Source organism: Aptenodytes patagonicus, chromosome 15, assembly GCF_965638725.1.
Source record: "Aptenodytes patagonicus chromosome 15, bAptPat1.pri.cur, whole genome shotgun sequence".
NCBI lineage: Eukaryota > Metazoa > Chordata > Aves > Sphenisciformes > Spheniscidae > Aptenodytes > Aptenodytes patagonicus.
In genome coordinates, this window is record NC_134963.1 from 2,557,741 (window position 1) to 2,571,770 (window position 14,030).

A 14,030-nucleotide genomic window follows, 5' to 3' on the forward strand; every position below is an offset into this window, starting at 1 on the left:
CTAGTAGGAGATGTGTTAGCCTTGCCTTATTGGAGAGTTACTCTTTTTTTGGAGAACTTTGCACGTGTTCTGAGTTTTCCTATTGGATGAACTGTAAAATGAAACTGGACCACGTAGTCAGAATGTCATTTTATTTTTCTCTATAAGGGAACATTCTACCTTACAAAAATGGAATTTCCTAAGGAAATACTGTTTCAGGAATTGTGATAGTGTTTTGGAGAATCGTTACAGTGGGAAAACAGGAACTGATAAGAAAGGGGCTTTCCTTCCCTTTCATTTGAAACTTCATACGTTCTAGCCCTTCACCTCCAGTGCAGATGTTTGTCTAACAGCTCCTCTGAGATGTACTGTGCTGGGTGAAGGGTACTATTGTTAGCAACTGTTGAAATAAATGCTAAAAAATATGGAGCCCAGGTACGCACTTTAGGTTGCTCTGCCCTATTTTTGAGATTTCTTAGGAAGGACACAGATTACCACCTTAGAGTCATCTTCATTGTGATGTATATCAGGTTCATCCTAAAGTAAGCTAAAACTCTATTGTGTGGTCCCAATGTGGGCTCTGGCAGAGAAGCTGATGTACTTCCCTTCCAGTGTAGAGCTTGAGCTGTCAGGTCCTGAGAAGTCCATCCAAGCACTTCAAACAACATACCCAACTGAAAGGATCCAAGTGGTCTTTCGGAAGCGAAAGGACACGGACGAACTGTTCACATTTCTTAGTGATTGGTTGCCTGGGGCCATCTCACAGGATCTGTCCCTCATACAGAGAGTAATATTTCAATCCATATTTGAACAAGTGTTGCAAGTTGCTCTTAGGTTCATTCTCATGCCCCGTGACTGCAAAACAGAGCTGTACAGTAACATTAACCTTATTTACCACAAGACAGCACAGTCCTTCATCACTGACCCTTTGCTCAGCTTGAAACCTCAATAAGCAGGAAAGTAATTACTTAGGAAATCAGTTTTCCTGGATAACATGCCCTGCTCTCCTCACATTGTTTTAAAAGTGCAGGTGGTTTATAACTATTTCACTCAGCCCTGAGAAATAGTTTACTGATGAAGGAAAATTAATCAGCCAAAGCTTTCATTCCTGAAATCAGGGTTTCAGTCTTTTATTCCTGAAAGGTTTTGCACACTTCATTACTTCCAGTTTATACGTGAAATCACTTTATTAATTCTCACATGAGTTGTTCTAGTATTTGAGTGTCTTCTGTTCTGGAGACAATGATCACGTATCAGATAAGACTGAACTAAGAGGTTAAACCTCAGCAAGTTCCTTAGACGTGATTTTCAGCAGTGGTAGCTCATGCACTCCCTAAAATATGGAAGCTGCGTCTGCAAAACACTTCTGGAAATTCAACTACAGATATTTTTAATAGCGAATAAGGAATCTCATCCCTGTCATGCTGGGATAAGAGGGTTTTTCAGCAATACAGGGGCCTGATTTACCATGAACTTTCCTCAGGTTTATGTTCAAGCTCTTGCCAGAGTTATACTGGCTCTGAGTTGGACTGATACAGAAGTGAATAAGGTCCGAACTCAAGCACTGAGTAGTGTTGAAACCTGATGCACTTAAGTAGCTGGCTCCTGAGAGCAATGATTTTATTCTGAACCTAAGTGAAGAAACCTTCCAATTCAACAGTGCATAAACTGCCCAGAGACAGATGAGACAAGCAGCACAAGGAGGAGAGTGCCCAACCCTCACTGACACATATCAGGAGCACTGAGACGTTGTGACTGCGTAAGTATCTCTCCTGCAAATTATGCATTACATGCCCTAAAATGCAGAGACATCAACGCGAACCATGAACACTTACCTGTCTCCCTGGGAACATGTGCTTTGAAGGCAGTGATCTGGGAGACTGGAGCATCCACTTTATAGCCACACTGCACTGATTTCTGATGGGCCTCTGAAGCAGTAGCACCTGGATGGATTTGCTAAAGCATTTGGCTGTGCTGTTGTGTTATGCCTGCCTATAGAAATACAACGCAATTTTGTGGCTTTTAGGTGATACGCCAGCATAATTATGATAATGGAAGAATGAATGTGCGAGTGTTATTGATGAAAAGAATCAGGAAGTCTGTACTTAGAATTGAGATTCGAAAGCACCCATGATGGGAACTTAGTAGCTGTAGAAAATTTAAGGTATATTTTCAAAAGGAAGGGGAAGTCAGACTAGTGAGCAAGCTTTTTCAAAAATGTCTGTTGGTTTGGTACAGATTTTGGTTTTGTAACCAGCTTTCCAAACCATGTACTGCAACCATGATTTCTGTTTCAGTCCAGTTTGCAAGGTATGCAAACTGGCCCACGTTGATGGTGTTTGGATCCACGTGTCTGTTCAGTGCATTCATAAGATTTCAGGACTGTTCATCAGCATGAAAACTGCAAGTTCATTTAGTCCTTGCTGACACTGTCCCTCTTAAGGCTTCCTTTGACACCGTCTTCAGCAAATAGTGGGTTTGTTTTGTGTCTCCCTGTGTGCTTTGTAAAAGAAAAGGCTAATAACTAATAACCCCATGACTGGTTTTGTGGTTGGTGTAGCTGAATATGTCCTCCCAGACCTCCAAAGGGATTAAAGATTTTCAGTGTTAAAAGAAAAATGCGTACCCTGGTATCAGTGAGGACCAGAGCCCTGGCATTGCTGATGTTTGCCTTGTATGAATAAATGTCATCGATCTGCAGAATTGGGTGAGACATTCAGAAAGTAGAGTCAAATTCCTGTTTTCTTCTGGGATTACACAACAGATGTGCTTACTTCTTTTCTCAGAAGTTTTCTCTTTGAAGCCTGATCCTCCACTTTCTTGAACGCTAACAGTGGTGTGATCCTACTCAGAGCCTTGCTGGGAAGGAGCAGGAACTGTCCCTCAAGTCAGTGGGGCACTGTGTAGGCAGTCATGTCAGGTTCACACCAAAAAATGTCAGATCAGCTGTTGTGGTCCAAGTGACAAAGGGGATGTGGCCTTGAAGTGCAAACAAAGGTAAAGAAATAGCAAGAACAAAGTGTCAGATTTTGTAAAGATTTCTGATACAGTTTAAAGTCGGGGTTTTTTTTTTTCCACGTTAATACTCTGAAATTCAGAACAATTGATGTTCCCCGAATCAGCTTCTGCAGGCAGTCCATTTTGCATGTTTGACATTTGAGATGTAAGATGTCTCTAACGTGAAGATTTAAATGAGGATTGTTATTTTGACATGCTGTGTCCATCACGTCATTTTCCATTTGTGTTCCTGAGAATACACTGCCCAAAAACGTCCTTATCATCTGGCAACAAACTGTGTAACAAAGGATCCTGTTTCAGAGGGTTTCTAATGAATTTGACTATGCATTGAAACAAGCTGGGTTTTTTCTGTATGCAGAAGATACTACTGGTTTTTGGAACAGCAAGGAAGGTTTCTGGTATCCTGAGCGCTGGCTTGTCTTCCCTCACCTGCCGTGATTATGATGGACTGCTCTGTGTTTGATTTCTTGATCAGCAGCCACTAACATTAGAGTCATTAGTCAGCCTCACTCAGCCAAGCGCTGCACAGCTTTCCATTTTATCTTCCTCCGGCAGCAGTGGTGCATTTCATTGCTGCATATGTTCTCACTTATTGCTTTAATATGCCATAGCTTGGTACCAGTAGGAATGTGTATGTACACCCACTGAATCAGCCACTCCAGAAAGCACGTGTGTCTCGCTCATGTATATAAATTAGCACCTGATATGCCCACAGTGACGTGGTTTGTGCTGCCTGCTTTAGCTGGGAGTGTGCGTGCCCGTCTCATGTGCAAGGCAGGCCCCGTGCTGGTCTGTCATAGCGATGGTGATGCAGCCATGTTGGGTCTTCGCTGCTCTGGGAAGAAATCCATCTGTGTACCTGAGCTTAGGAAGGGGCTCATCTGTAAAGCCTTTCAGGATAAACCATGCTGTCATCTAATAATAACACTGGTGAGTGTTTATTGATAGATTATGGCCATCTTTTCAGTTGCTGGTTCACAGGAGCCTATAACAGAACAATTTCTTTTTTATTTGTCCAGGTTCTGATGGGTATCCCGCCTGTTCCAAAAAATATACTTCTGTGGGGCATCAGAGAGTTATTCTACACCGCTATTGCCCTGCCTTTCCCAGCCAAGCATTCTGGGTTGCTTTTTTTCACATGCTATAACTCTCCAAAGTGGTTAACAAACCTTCCCATCATTAAGCTTGTCAGGTTTTTTCCTGTAGCTTCTGAGCAGAAAATCTGTCCATGAGTCCTGTTCTCACGGCCTGGTGTGACTCGTTATTGCAGAAGACATGAGTTGTAAGAAAAAATAAATGCTTATGCAGGTACCATGCAGGTTTCCCCACTTATCTGTCAGGCCAGGGGTGAGGTGCTGCTTAGGAACCTGAATCAAAGAAACATTCTGCCAGGAAAGGTGGAAAACTCAAAGATATGGTATGTGATGTGTCATTTGAATCTGTTTCTCTCCCTCCTTATCCCTGTATAGATACGTTTATGTTTATATATTTATTTATAGTTATATTTGTACTTGTATTTATGTATTTGTGTGTGAGTGTTTGTAGGTCAGTTGTCCTGGAAATTGGACTTGTTGTATGTTCTGAAAATTGTTTCAAATGTGACCTGATTGCATATTATGTATACTGACCTTAAGGCAGGGGGAAAAAGATGCGTAAGGGAGAGGAAGACTTATCGTATCACGTGCAGTATGTCGGTCTAGTGCTCATCCCTTTCTCCTTCAATTGTTCTTGACGAAGCGCCCAGGCAGCATCCTTCAGTTGTCTGTAAAGAGAAGGAGGGGGATGCACCTGGCTGGAGAAACGGGTATCGGCGCCTGCTGGAGTTTTGCCGACAGAGCCGTGCTCCTGGAGATCTCGCTAAAACGAAATAGTCGTGACTCAGACCTACGGCAAGTGGCTTTCATTTCTGGCCAACGTGTCCTCTGTTTCTCGTACCCCATCCCATAGCAGGCACTGCCCTCTTCCATACCGTGCCTCTTTTCCCTCGTGGCCACCCGCACTGTACCTGCGGTGGCAGCAGGCGGGGAGGGACGGAGGGTTTACCACCATGAAGCGCTGCTCTCTGCTTCCTCCCTTTCCCCAGGGTATTACCCAGAGTAATGTCTCTCTCATATCTCCCTTGCTACAGCCATGCCATCAGGTAATTTCCACAAATGGACTACACTGTGTCTTTCTCCAGTGCAGAATCAATACTATTCTATGCTGCATTTTAAGGATTTAGCTGCAAAAGCCATTTTGCTGTGTTTCCCACATTATCCTTTGAGTGCTGCTGTCGATTATAATTAATGCTTATAACATCCTCAGTTGTGTCAAAGAACATTCCACAGATCAATTAAGTTTCCCAACACCTTCGAGGTGTTGGTAAAAAATAGTACACCTCTAATAGCTATTTTGTGATAGCTTCCTTCTAAAAATGTCACTGTTTTACTAGAAAGTGCATGACTTAAGGAAAAAGGTCCTTTTATATAAAGCAGATGTGGTTTAGGTTAATATATTTTACTCTAAGCTGTGAAGTGCTAAGGGCATGCACCTTCTCATTTGCTGCCCCTTGGCTAGTGAGCGGTGTTTAAGACATGCTAACACAGTTGCTTTTGCTCATATATCCATTTCTGACTCTCAAGAGAAGTCTTCGCTGCACTGTACTAAAAGTAGTAGATATACTGGAGTTTTTCAGGTACTGGAAAAACCCAGTGACGACAGCCAAGTGAGGGTCTCACATTTTTTGGGGAACAGGTTTTTTTAAAAGTGTTTGCCATATGTCAACGTAACACTGTAGTCCAGTATAAAATTATCCACCTATAGGCTGAAAGCGCTATTAGAAGTGAATCTTAGGCTTTCAAGCTGCTGAGTCAGTTCTCAGACTTTTACCCAGTATTATTATGTGTGCTTCACAGGTGGAGAAACAGAGGCAGAGGGAGGTGACTCGCTGAAGACCAGATGAATGACAGAGCTGGGAATAGAGTCAGGGTCGCCCGGCTCGCAGCACTGTTACCAGCTCACTGGGCTGTGCACTCGCATTACCTTAGTTTACAGTTAGGTCAGTCAAAGCACGGGGAAGTTAAGGGCCTGGGCTCGATGAGGACTGAACGCCCAAACCTCTGGTTGAACCTGATGGAAGTGTTGAAAATGCAGTACGCAGAAAATTCAACATTGTGCATCGTAGGCAAGTTCTTCCATCACATCAGGATGCGGCCAGGGCAGAGCCACAGGCTTCTCAGTTTAGCTTCTGGGGTTGCAGCCGTGCTGCTGTGCAGAAGGGCAGTGGCTGCAGGCAGCCAAATTCAAGTAGAGAAAGGCACTGACAGTGGCAGTTTTTGACTGGCTTCTCTGAAAAGCTGGATGTGGTTCCTTCTGCCATTGCACTGCTATTGTTGCTCGTTCCTGAAAATATTTTTTTTCTGAATAAGCCATGAAGGCTTGTGGAGCCTGTATTTGAATATTTCTAATGAGAAGAAATAAAACCTGGAAGAGAGAGAGGGAGTTGCAAAGGCAGTCCTCAGTGGCATCCATCTGTGAGTGATGATTATGTAGTTGCATCTAAAATGTATTTCCCACCCCCATTCAATTAACAAGTCAGTGTTTTAATGGACAGAGCCGACAGCTGCAGAAATCCATCCCCCAGAGAGAGAGATTCTAGCACCTGAGAGCAGTCTGCAAAGCCTAGCGGTACCGCTCCTCGTTAGGAAGGAAGGAGAAATGTCCTCGTGGGAGCATCCTGCCACTGTAAGGAGCTGCCTCCAGAGGATTTTTTTGGGGGGGCTGGAAAGATAATGAGTCTAAGCCCAAACTAGCAGCTCAGTTTTGCAAAGCAGTGATGCTCTAGCCTTCATCCGGTGAAGCCTGTTTAGCTTTAAATACGTAAAAAGGAAAATGAAGAAAGTGGCGTGTGTTTCTTCCCCCCACCTCCTTCCCTTTTTTATCATGGTTAACACTTAAGAAATACCTAAATATTCCCTCAAAGGCTTATTTCATTTCAGAGCTACTGAATTCCCTTTCCTTGGTCATGTCCTCCTTTTATTTCAGTTTCTAGACCAAATTTATTCCTTGGTAGCCTAAAATACGTTTTCAGTGATACAGGATGTGACAGTGGGATATATATAGGATATGTCTGGTCCTGTGTACAGGAGAGCTCGCAGCCTTTTTAGGCAAGTCTGTCTTCACGCATGGCTCTAGGAACTATAAGCAGGAAGATGCATTTTACCAAATAACTTGAATTTATAAATGCCATCCATCTTGCAAAGATCCTGGTGTATAAGTATATGCATCGACAGAAAATGGATGTGTCCAGCCAGGAGTACCCAGGACCATGCGTGGTTTTCATAGAGCTCTGAGACCACTTCTAACTAGAGACTGATTCAACAGAAAGTCTTCACAAATAACAGCACCAAACAGAGAAGTGCTGGAATTTCTTGCACACGCAAAAGGGGGACTGTGGGGTGTGGGAGAGGTCCAAGCACTGAGGGTGCTGGTGGTGACCCTGCTGCAATTTCTTTGTAGGGTTTGTGACATCTGGCCTTAGTTTCCTCCAGCCTTTTTGACTGAATGGGTGCAGGGATCTGGCTGAGAGCCCCACTTCAGTCCAAAGTCATCTGTGAAAGCCAGATGTTTGCCTTTGTAACCGCCATTGAATCTTGTCCCCCCAGCTCGTGATCCAGGGAATACATCTCACTCTGTAAGGGTGGAACGTGAGAGTTAATCAGGCTATTTCAACTGCTCTGTTAGAAGCAGTGCCGATCAAATGTGTTTCTATCAACAGCTGCCTTTTTCAATTATGCAGAGAAAACATGAGCGGGACAGTGTGCGCTGCAGTATAGGCTTGTAATGATCTGAGAGGTTGCAATGGCTTTCAAACTGAGAAAAAGTGCAAGGGAGAGATGCTGAAGCAGTACCAGTAATGTGAGTGCTACAGCAGAGTCCATTACAGGTAAGTAATAGCAATGCTTCAGCAAATTAACCTTTTCAAGGGTACCAAATAGTTCCTACCATAGGTTGGACTGTGTTCTGCAATGTCGGGATACGCCATAGGCCCAGGAGCAAAGAATTGTTTTATCTAACTATATCTTGGCCGTTTGTTTGAAGCCTTTTTAACCTCCTGCTGTAGAAATGGTGAACTGCTGAGGAGAAAAAGGACATGATATGATAACACCGTTCCAGCAGCCACCTGCTGCTACCGGTGGGATCCACCAATACACGGGTAAAAAATGTGTTCGTTTTCCCGGCCAGGGCAGTTTTTCACATGTGTATGAAACTGCCTCATGAATATGTTTCTCAGATGTCATGGGCAAATGCCTTGTGAATAGCTTTCTGTACAAATTGAAGAAACATACAGGTATCTGGGACAAGAGAGACGTCATAGTGACAGTGTAACATTAGTGCATCACAAAGGAGACTTCTCAAAATAGGTTTTAGACCTTTTCCATCATCTTTGTTTCTATAGGGCATTTTCATGGTGTATATATATATAAGCTTGGGCCATAGATAGAGCATTCTCTATTCTACTAGAAAATTGGCATAAACTAGAATTTTCCTGATGTCTTTTTACAATAGCACTGTTAGGAATGACGTTGTATCTGCCAGATGGTCCAAAATCGCCTCCCTTTCAATAGAAGAGGGAGCACAGCTCATTCTTCTAGGTCAGCTCCAAAAGCGTTCAGTTTCTGAAATGATTTTACAGTTTTCCTGATTCAGCAGTCTGGTCTGTCGGGATCCCACTAAAATGGGGGGGGTCTGTCCCCAGGGCCTGGGCACATCCTGTAGATGGATGACTACTCATGATATTGCAGTAGGCAGTATGCAACCTGCAGCTGAATTGCAAGTCCAACATGGAGTTGCAGGCTCTTGTTGGTTTTCCACCTTAAAGTTAGTCAAGTTTACATTTTTAAATTGTGGGCTATAGTAGCAAAACCTAGCTCCAACCTTGAATTTTAAAGAGGCGGGTGTTGTGACCAGTGCAGAGATACAGAGAAAGTGTGGACAAATGAAACTAGCAAATGGCACTAGCTTGTATTGCATTGAAATAATGCTTGTGTTCATATGGTAAATGATCTCAAAATTTGATGTCATGTAGTGCTGCTCAGTGACAGGGTTCAGATTGCTTTGTAAAGGACAGCAGAACCATAGTTTTATACATAAAGAAATCGATGCTCAGAGAAGGGAAATGATTTATCTGAAAGCACCCAGTTGGTCAGTGGCAGATCTGAGGGCAGAGGCTCTTCATCTGAAAATTTTTCCTTTTCTGAAGACTGACCTCAGCAAACATAGAAATGTTAATCATGGAACAGCTTCACAAAGGCTGAAATCTGTCTGGTAGAGTTGACTCCAGGAAGTCCCTTGCCAAACTTCACACCATGACTGATCCATGGCTCTCGACATGCGCTTACTTTTATTATGTGGGTAATGGGACTCCTCATTTCTGACAAAGATTATGGGGGGGGGGGTCTGTGTATTAATCTTCAAATAAAGTGTTGTCTAGTTCTTGTGCTACTCTGTATGGTGGTAAACTTCAGCTCCAGCACAGAGGTTGTGTCTATAAAACGAAGGAAAAACAGCCTGATGCTTCACTTACATGCATGGAGTACTTGACTTCACGTCTTGTGTCCAAGTGTGTCTGGCAGTGGCTCTGGTCTCACAAGGTCCTCTGTCCATTGGGGGATGAAGTGCAATGTGATTCCACACTAATAGATACATTTGAAATGTAAACTTGAAGACTAAGAACTGTTTTGTCTATGTAAATTTGTTATGAGGTGGGTTCTGTAGTAGCTAATAAACGACTTAATTTTTTGCTTTAATCTTTCTGTGCAGGACACCAGCCATGATTGGATGCTCGTTTGTAGTGGACCGAGAGTATTTTGGTGAGATTGGCTTGCTTGACCCTGGTATGGAGGTCTATGGAGGAGAAAACATTGAATTAGGCATGAGGGTGAGTAACAAAGAAGAGACTTTGTGCCATGTCCATTTGCAAAGAAAGACAGGGAGCCTGTGGCCCAACAGAATTGCTGTCTGACTGATAGGCTATTACGCTGAAGTAATTGATATTGCAACACTATCTGGAACTGACAGTCCCAGTAAATGAATGTTCCTGGCCTTACTGGCCTTGAGAGAACTGATAACAGTCAGAAATATGGTTTATTGGTTCATTCTGTCAGTGTCTGAACCCAGTGAGACAGATTTTCCCCTTTCCCAGTAGCTCTGCTTGTGCAAACAGCTACACTAAGTCTTCATGGGCTCATTGCGCCTAGATGATGCATGGCCTAGATGTATGCTTGTGGCCTAGCAGATGCAGTACCAACAGAAAACCAAGGACAGGCTGGTAGAAATCAGTATTAATGTTCTACATACCACGCATGATGAATGCTGTGGTATTTTAAAACTTTTAAGGGTCCTCCTTATAGAATAAGAACTACAGGGTTACAGGTATTCGATCCTGTCGGATAGGTCAGTGCAAATTGTGGACAGATGACTTTGGGACAGCATCAGTCCACCCTGTGCTTCTGGACCTTTAGGAGGTTTGATACTTGTGATCCTTTGCCCTTGTTTTCAAGGTGGTGCTTGCCAGCAAGTCCTTCCGAAGTCCAGGGAACATGTCTTTGCTTAGCACTTGAAAATTAGGCCACTTAATGTTCCATGAACACAGTTTCCTCATTATAAAGCTGCCTGTTTAATTATTTTCCCCTTACTCTTTACTCCCTGCTTCACAGTAACACGTCCCTGGTGCATGTAATGTGCTCATTAAAGCATATATTCTGCTCATGGTGAAACACTGAACATCAAATTAGTCCATTCTTTGTCTGACTCTTTTTTCCTAAAATGGCTACAAACTCCTTCACACCAGTGGGCTGAGGAAGAAGGTCATCGCAGCAAGAGTTTATTTTCACATATGGGTGTGTATTTATTATTCCAGCATCGCAAGAGGCATAGGGTTTGTAATGGGACTGTGTGAATACACTGCTTATACTTTAAGGTTCAGAATTCACATGGGGACAGAAAAACTGCTACCACAAATCATCCAATTTTCCTTAAGAGGGTCAGGCTATTACCAGGATTGTGTGAGCTTTCCTTTATCATTGTGCAGGGCTTTGAGCTGTTTGAAACTTTTTCCACATGGCTGCTCCCAGAATAGATTGAACGCTGTGGCAAAACTCTGACGTAGCTGATGAATAAGCCTCCTAAGAAATCTGAAAGCTGTCGCTCTTCCTTAGACGAGAAGAACTCGCCGAGTACGATTAGGGCTCCTGGTAAACAGAGGCAAAGGTTTTAATAGGATTATGAAATGGCACTTGCTTGAAGAGACAAGGATTTGAAGTGAGCGAGGACAGATTTTCAGGGGTGGGGAGCCTGTTAAAGTCTGCAGAAACCTAGGATCTAGAAACCAGCTCTCATTCTTTGGGTTGGTTTTTTTTTTGGTTTGGGGTTTTTTTTGCCCTATAAAGAATAATTGATCCTACTGTTTGAAAAAGGCTTTATGCAAGTACAGGAGTATGAGTGAGTCCATTCTGAAGTAAGCTGTATGTCCACAGCGTGGATCTGTTACTCTGTGTTTTCAGCCTGCTTCTAGCATGTGTCTGCCTCCTAATTTGCAAGTCCTACGCGTGATCCCCTCCTGTGTGTCTTTCAGAGCTGTCAGAAACTAGCAGCGTGAAAATGCACAGGAACTTTCTCCCTTCCCTCTAGGATATTTATAAAACCACTGCGAATTTACAAAGGTTTTTTTTTAACTCCAGAATCTCAAAGTAAGTTGCAAAAAATCATTCCTTTCCCAAGGCCTGGTGCAGTGACCCACGCGGGGATATTTGGCATATCCCCTACACCTGCACAGAGGGATGCTGTTGCCCATGTGTGACTCTGCTTGTGTGGAGCAAAGACAGACAGAAAAGGGAAGGAATAAATGAATGAATGCGTAAGGAGCAAGAAATAATATAATAATAAATAGCAAAATAGGGGGGAAATGGTGGCACGCGTTTGGCTGAAAACAGTCCCTATTTAAAATAGCTGTAACAATAATCCTTTAAACTTTTTTGCAAACTATCATCATGTTACTGCTAAAAGGGATTAGGCTTGGAGTGTCTGAATTAGATTACATTGCATCTAATGAACCCTCATTTAAATTGTTTTAATAAAGTGACATAGGGAAAGTCAGCGAAACTAATGAGCTGATTTGGGAGGATACTGTTGATAACCCAGCTAATCCCCCTTAAATCTATTGTTTATTAAAAAATCATCGTCTTGGATATTCTGCTATTGGCTTTTCCCTTTTCTAAATTCCATAGATGGAAATATTTAAATAATTAACCTAAGTGATTTTCTGTATTGAGCAAGCAGTGCATAAACTGACTGGGGCTACCACATCTACGGAAAATATTTAGGGCTCTGCAGCTTTTTTAACTCATATTATTTTTTGTGTAATCTTCATATTGGTTAGAGCTGCGACATTCTCCTAATGGGGTGGCTTTGCAGTGAAGCCAATGTCTGTTTGCCAAGCTAGGGAGATTCTGGTTTGGTTGAGAAAAAGCACCAGCTGTTCTGGGAAATAAAAGGGAGATGGACATGATTGCAGGCTTGTGCTAGTAAGGAAATAGATGGACGCTTATCTTGTACTATATTTTTCAAAGATGACAGTTTCACCGCAAGATGGATAAATACAGGACTGAATCATCTGTTACGCACAAATGGTGCCATTCTCTTAGTGTTCACCAACCAGCTACTGAAGCTGATGGGAATTGTCTGCGAGCACCTAAAAGCTGATTTTGGCCAGGAATTTACAAAGTCAAACTGTGGCTGACTCCTGCGTGGATGAGGTGCCCTTCACAAGCACGGGCAACTTGGCTCGTTAGCTGCATTCAGGCAAGCATCACACCACTGGTCCGCCTCCTTGTATCCACGTGGATCCAGTGAGCGGTAGATAGCCCTATTTTCATTTCAGCTGTGGTTCAGCTGTCCTTTTCCCAACCTGGAGGCAGAGATAAAGAAAATAATGGTACTTTCTCCTGCAGCAAGGCTGTGGATATGTCTGTGCCTGAAGAAGATACCCTAAACTCAGGGTAGATCATGTTCATCTTCGCTGCTCCTGGACATCAAATGGTCTCTCTTACCTGTAGTACAAAGAGATATCCCAATAGTAAAAGAAACTCAAGCAGTGCTTGAATCTAGAGGAAGACAGGGATCCCTTGAAGTGAGGGTCCCAGATTATGACCCTGTAAGAAACTGCATCCTTTGCAAGTGCCATGTAAGTTCCCTTCCTAGTGGGAGATACAGACACAATTATTTAGAAAGGGATCATATAAACATTAAAAGCCTAGTTTATGATTTGACCTAATACAAGCAGTTTATGATGCATCTTTTTATAGCGAGTCATTAATCATTGCACCAAGGATCTCTCTGTTCCTCTGGTGCTCCAGTGATAAGGTGAATGAATTGCTGTTCTTTTTATTTTGTACCCATCAACTGTAATGGTGGGTGGGAAGAGATCAGGCATTTATTTTAAAGGATGCTCTAGTACAAATTAAATTCTGCTTCCACCATTAAGAATCCAAACAAATTAAATAAAAAATATGTTGCCACATTGACAACTGAAAGCAAAACTTTTTCTCTTTTACGGCCAGCATCAACTGGCCATCCTACTTTATTCTCAGTAACACGGTGATATACCTCAAAGGAGGGAATCTGCATCAGTTGATGAATTCTTAGAGGTGCTAATGCAGAGATTTGGGAAAAAAAAAAGCAACCAACAAACACCCCCCGCCAAACTAATAACTTACCGAATTTGAGATATCTTAAAGAAACCTACTGTTTAAGAGGTTCTGGCCAGAGAAATCAGTTAGAGATGTCCCTAGGTACCAGTGTGACAAAATAACTCTATGGTGAATTCAAGTGATGGCTTAGCTCTCAGCAGAGCTTAGCTGGGTGCTTGAGGTTAGTTGTGACCTCGGCTCCTGCAGATGTGCCACAGGTAACTTTGGCCAGTTTTGGCATCTGGAAACGGCATGGCTCTGGGAACACACGGTCCACCAGGGTTGAAAAGAATTGTCTGAAAACAG

General features: G+C 42.9%; 1 protein-coding gene across 2 annotated transcripts in view; it reads left to right on the top strand.

Moving 5' to 3' along the window:
• GALNT9 (polypeptide N-acetylgalactosaminyltransferase 9) overlaps positions 1-14,030 on the top strand; it is a 227,167-nt gene that overhangs the window by 133,548 nt on the left and 79,589 nt on the right. For both annotated transcript variants that reach the window (XM_076352635.1, XM_076352634.1), the window contains exon 6: positions 9,799-9,916. In XM_076352635.1, the coding sequence (XP_076208750.1) occupies positions 9,799-9,916 (118 nt within the window). The remainder of the gene's footprint in view (positions 1-9,798; positions 9,917-14,030) is intronic.